Source organism: Crocodylus porosus, unplaced genomic scaffold (genome assembly GCF_001723895.1).
Source record: "Crocodylus porosus isolate Cpor-Errol unplaced genomic scaffold, CroPor_comp1, whole genome shotgun sequence".
Taxonomy (NCBI): domain Eukaryota; kingdom Metazoa; phylum Chordata; order Crocodylia; family Crocodylidae; genus Crocodylus; species Crocodylus porosus.
The window spans coordinates 18848160-18854338 of record NW_017728925.1 but is presented as its reverse complement, the minus strand read 5'-3'; the positions used below and the strand labels follow the sequence as shown (position 1 = coordinate 18854338).

The following is a 6179-nucleotide window of genomic DNA, read 5'->3' as shown; positions in this document are numbered from 1 at the left end:
GCTGGGAAAGGGCCTGAGCAGGGAGCCATGCAGAAGCCAGTTTCCAGGGTGCCCATGTTCCTGCTCCCTGGGGACGTTCTGCCCAAAAGGGCACAGGTCATTCAGCTGCTGTGTCCACTTCCAGCCAAGCCCTGACCGCAGCTCCCAGGAACCACACTCCCCTCTGGCTGCCCAAGGCGCTTATGTGACAGCTGCTGGGGCAGCACAGGGCACAAAGCACTCTCTGCTCACATCTGCTCTCACCCCAGCACTGGTGGCAAACTTGAATCTTCTTCACTAGAAGCCTTGATAAACCCCCATCCCAGGATGGCTTTGCTTTTAGCAGACAAAATAAGCATGTGTTGGATAAAGAGAGCACTGCTGGAGTCGTATACTACATTGCTCAGCAAATGACATTTTCATACAAAAGAAAGCACGGAGAGTTTCTCCCAGCTACACGGGGGCCGGATGAGATGAGCTGAGGAGGTCTCTACCGGCCTACCTTCCCTAGGACTATGTGAGGACTGGACCTGGAAAGCAGCTGCTCTATGAGAAGCCCATGCTCTGCAACTGCTGCTGCTGCTAAAGAGAGGCTGAAAGCAAGAGATGGGGCGCAGATGGACCGAGAACCACCTTGCTCCATGTTTGCCCTTGGGCTCCAGGCACTCAGAGGGGTGACATGACCCATACACATTCACAACTGCAGACAAATTCCCCTGGAAGATGAATCTTATGGTTGAAGGCTGACAGGAGGCAGCTGTTGCATTTTTTCTGTTCTGCCTGGCAGTCTCATCATCAGCTCCCCACAGTGCTCGTCTTGGGTCTTGGATACTCCGTCCATCCCCGTTTGGGTGGTGTGGAGCCAATCCTGCCCTCAAGCTCTCAGCTGATCTTTCTTACGAAAGGTTACAAATACCTGAGCCGACGTGATGCTTATGGACCCAACAGCCCCAGCCCCACTGCAGCCACTGCTCAGGGACCACTTTGCCCAGGCCTCTAGTTCTTCCTCCCTCACAGGGCTACATGGGAGTTTGCTCTAAGTCTGCAGGTCCCTTTGCGCCCGTGCCGAGACTGGCAGTAGGCCACCTGGCTTCAGTCCTGTCAGTGGGTTTTGGGATTACTGCAGTGCCAGCATCAGGCCTGATCAATACACAGAGTGATGGAGATGACTGTCTGCTGGCAGTCTAAGCCCCCAAATTAATTTCACTCAGACCCAGTGACCAGCAAGAGCTGTTCTGTTTTGAATTGCTCTGTCAGTGCTCTCCAGCTGGGCCTTACGCGAGAAGCTCCACAGCCTGCCACTGCGCCCTCGTCCTTCCCACCCACCTCTCCCCAAGCCCCACTTGGAGCTGAGCACGTGTGTGCTACACCACTTGCAAGCCTGCCTTCAGCACAGCTGCTGAGCCTGCAGGACGTCACGTGGCCATTGCAGAGACACAAAGCCAGCCAGGTAAACTGCTCTCCTTTTTAATTGGTTTGTACAGAATGATATCATACATTAATAATCACATTAGAGACAAGATGGGCTTCCTGTATACAAGATTGTGCAAGCTCATTAATTTCGATTTAGAAAGGCGTTACCAGTTCCAAAGAGGAGAGGCAGTACAAAGCTTGTAAAACAGAGGTGAAGCACAATGAAGAGGTACAGAACACGCAATAAATTCAGCAGACTCGTTCTCCCGGAGCAGGGGCTCGCCTACAGATCAGCTGTAATCCCAGAGAAAGGAGAACCGCCCCCTCTCTACAGCCCATGATTTTCTGCTGCTCCAGGCCTCCCACCACACTTCCAGCCTAAGGCTGCCGCATAGATACAGTAGCTGGGCCACATAAGTTACACTACACAACAGGCTTCACTTCCTTGAAGCACTGATAAGCAGGGTGCGTGTTGACTGCGGCCCTTTCAACCTGCTGGTTTTCCCCTGCAGACTACTTAGCACAACTGACGTGGCAGTGGGTCCCCAAACTTCTGCTAGGATTTGGCTGAACAGAACATTGCTTTCAAATAGGCCACGACACTGTGCTCACCAGAAACTCGCCTCAAGTAAAGAGGGTTGTGTCATGGCTTCCTCCTGCCATGTATGGCAGTTTCCATCCAATAGTTAGTAGTGCAACTTCAAACTAAAATGACAGCAGGTTGCACGTGCTAATGCTCCTAAGAAGAGGAGCTTAACAAGATTTTAAGGAAAAACTAAAGCCACCAGGGGCTGTAGGGGGGGGATCCCCTGGGGATGAAAGACCCAATGCTCAGCTAAGGACACAGGAATAACAAACACCACTGTGAAGGGAACAGCTCGATCGAGACAATTAGTCAATTATTCCTCCGTGCTCTTGCAAAAGCACCCCTGACTTCAACAACTGGGCTTTCAGTCTGTGCAGACAGCAGGCTCCAACGAGCCTCCCCTCCCCTCCCCTCCCCCAAACAGTCGTTCAGTGTACCCTTGAGTGGCTGAAGTACAGGGTGCGGACATGGCTGGGCTGCAGCCTTCTGCCAAAACAGTTGGTACTGTTTGGTCCTTTGTGCTTTCCATCTTCACCTTTAACTATTGCACAACAGAAACCCGAGCAGGCATTATCCTGTACACATCATTTAACATTGTCAAACAAAATCATACAGCCACCAGGAAAACAGACACATTACAGTCAGACTTCTAATTCTTTGGAAAGTCTAATCCTTTTACTACGGCCATCAATAACATGGTATAAAAGGCTTTTATAGCAGGTTTAAAATAAAAAATAAGAAAAAGCAAAGGACCCTTTTGCTGTGAGACTCCTGCCTGTGCTGGGACTTGTACAAATCTTTACTTTTTCTAAAATAATTTCATTTAAAAAAAATCATTCAAATTTTTTTCAGTAATTTTTCTCCACAGAGAAGCAGCAAAGTAATACAGACTGTGAAGAGAATGGGCTTTGCCAGGGAAGACACCTTCCCAGGCAGAACAAGTCCTGAAGACCGTTTAGGAGCCAACTGCTCTGTGCCCAGCCTGCCTGTGACAGATGTGACCGCTCCCTCATAAGGTGCTGCTGTGCCATACGCTACATTTTGAGAAAACAGTTTACGACAAGGCGGATTTGGGAGACCAAATGTTCTCCTTGCCTGGAACCCAAACGGCAGGACTATGGGGTATCGGTACATGGATACCAGCACGACAAATCTGCAGTAACGAATTAATTCAACAGGACACTCCAGCTGTGGTACAACCAGTTGATATTGCTTTTAGGTGTGATCTGGCCATTCCTTCAAGGGCAGGATTGTGCTTCACCACTGGTCAGGGCTATGAACACAGTATTACAAGATTAAGTGTCTTCAGCACCAAAAACCCTTGAAGGCTAAATAACGAGAGCATTACAACGCCATTCAGACTGAAGATCAGCATTACCAGAGTAAGGCAGACTACAGGAACTCTGCTGCTACTAGAAAGTATTGCTCTATCCTACGATCAAGTCTATAATAGAGGAGAAAGACTATAAACAGAAAGTAAAAGGCTATGCCATCCCACCCACTTCCCACGGATTTAACATGGCAACAGTGATAGAGACCCATTAGAGATACTGAGACCTTGAAAGCAGGAAGTCGCTTTCACTGAATTATGCCTAACAAGCAGCACAGTTGCACCTCAAGCACTTAATACTGTACAAAAATTGTTCTAATTGCAGCTAATCAAACTAGGCTCAGATGTATCAATTAGTTGCTTTTTTTCTTTTTTAAACAGACTCCCTTGTCAAGCTCAATGTGCATGGCTTCTAACAGCTCACTGGCCTTTTCCAAAAGAGGAAAAAAATCTTCCATCAATTCCTTGTGCAGAACACAGTACATGTGAACTGTCCAGCTGAAAGCAGGGAAATATAGGGGTTAATAAAGCAGGTTATATAGGGGGGTTGGTTTTTGTTTTTTTTCACTACTGGTGGCCACAAAGTCTGGCTCACCTCATTGCCAGCAATATGGCATGCACTGGGAGTGAGGCATAATGCTAGCATTAAGGAGTCACAATTTAAGGGTCTTTTTTGATAAACTTACAACAGTGGAAAAGGCCAGTGACCACGCATATGCAGATCAGAATCCCTTGGGACATCTCTAGACATTCTCTTGTTCCGTTTCTCAGGAAGGTCCACCTGGTCTTCTGCACAAGGACCTTCTTTAAATTCCTAATTCTGTTGCTGTGAAAGGGAGCAGGGTGAGACAAATCTGTAAAAAATACCCTGAACTGATGTCGTGATGCGTTTCATAAGGAACCGTATGGCATTTCAAAATATTTTATATGAACAAGTAAAACCTGCACTGCTGTAGCAGACAATACAAATAACACTTAGTAAAAAAACATTCTGAAACCCCCGGCATATGTATTTAATGTGACTAATCAAAATATATATTACAGTTTAAGGTTCTGTTTGGGGTTTGTACAGTATACACAATGTTTCAGAAAAAATATTACAATAAGGTATTTACTTTTCCTTTTTATATTAGAACTTATCTATTGAAACTTACAGTCCCTCTCCTCTAGAAATGCAAAACTTGAACACACTAAAGCCCTAGCCAAAAAATGTGAAAGGTTGGTGAGAGCCCTGTGAACTATAAATTCCAGTTTCAGGAAGTTCAGTAAACTTTATTACATTTTAATAAATACTTAGGTTTGCCCTTTTTAAACCTAGCCTATTAAGAAAGTCACCTCCTCACCCAACAAGGTATGTCACAGGCTGTTGGAGGACAGGGGAGATCTTTGCTTGTTGACTGAAAGGATAATGAGTCCAAAGATAACTACAATTCATTAAATATAGTCATATTATATATTTACATTGTCCTCTCAGGTTTGAAGTTTACAGCAGGTGAAATACAACTGTTAACTAAATGTCGACTGCTACAACCCTTCCGTGTGGCTGGTGTTTTCCGAACAAAAGGTGCATTAAACTAGAAAGGATCTTAAAAAGCGGTAGTCCTAATCTTTTGGCTAGAAACAAAATAAATGTATTTTTTTTTGTGAAAAGAAGCCTAAGGGGAAAACATAGTGTATCCTGTGCAAGAAGTGTGGCAAAGAGCTTCCTAAAACACTTTCAGATTTTGAAATACCTGAAAAATGTGGTCCCTTTTTGCAGTGCTAATAGCTTTAGGGGGAAGAGACATAACCCAAAACAGAGGAAAGGGAAACCTGTTAAATTAATCTGATTAGTAAAGATCTGTTTAAAATGCCTCAGCTCTGTACAATATTATACACAGAAAGTCTCTTCTTCAGCTTTCAAATAGCTGATGCACATTCTGACAGGCTCTTCCTGCTAAAAGTCTGCCCACGCTGGCGAAGCCGCAGGTCACTTGCGATCATCAATGGTCTTAATGAATTCAACCGCTGCTGTGAACTGCATCCACCAGTACGATTCTTCTCCAGACAAACAGTTAGCATAAAAACTACTAATGTACTGAACAGTGGACAACAAGCACGGGGGATTTGCCTAGGGGTGAAAAGAGAAAAAGGAACTGCTACAACGATCTCTAGCACAGCAGCATGTTACAAATCAAACAGAACAGGGATTGAGCTCCATTTCTACAGCGCCCCTCCCATTAGATATTAAATACAAATAACGATCCCAGTCCAGGCCACGACTGCATGGAGTGCAAACTGGGCCACAGGCAGATACTAATCCCACACATCAGATCTGCCCTTTATCAGAAACACATTTCAATTTGCTGAGGGCTCAACTTGCACCGTGCAGATGAAGCCTGCACTGCAAAAGGAGACAGGCTGGCAGCTGATACCAAGAGAACCCTGCGTCTCTGGGTAAAATCCACTCATTTACCCCCACACTCAAAGAAATGCTGAACAAGGGTGTGTGCTCTCAGCTAAACAACTCACTTTTATGAGAACAAACACCAGGACAGGAACGAAGTCATCCGCCCCAGGCACCGAATCTTCATTGGCCAGGCTCAGCAGGTTCATGATAGTTGAGCACATCCTCAGAATACACTGCACTTTGTCTCGCGGGGTTTTGTAAGCGCTTATTGTGCGGATTTCAGACTGCGCAGATGGCCACGGTGCCTCCCGGAGATAAACCTAACAGGAAGACAAAACAATCCCAGTTCTAGTCCATCCAAGCTATTACAGACCCCCTGGAGTTAATACTAGACTTGCCAGTACTTTCCGATTAAAGTCGTTCTAAAAGGCTTTTAAAATTTACCTGCTGAAAAAGCAATAACAGTTATGTACACGAGTCTT

At 45.7% G+C, this 6179-nt stretch overlaps 1 protein-coding gene across 4 annotated transcripts in view; it reads right to left on the bottom strand.

The window, feature by feature from the left end:
• Positions 1–1430: 1430 nt before the first annotated feature.
• Positions 1431–6179, bottom strand: part of GAPVD1 (GTPase activating protein and VPS9 domains 1) — a 51104-nt gene continuing 46355 nt past the window's right edge. For all 4 annotated transcript variants that reach the window (XM_019541042.1, XM_019541041.1, XM_019541044.1 and 1 more), the window contains 2 exons: positions 5820–6017; positions 1431–5418 (listed from right to left, as the gene is read on the bottom strand). In XM_019541042.1, the coding sequence (XP_019396587.1) occupies positions 5278–5418; positions 5820–6017 (339 nt within the window). In that variant the 3' untranslated portion in view covers positions 1431–5277. The remainder of the gene's footprint in view (positions 5419–5819; positions 6018–6179) is intronic.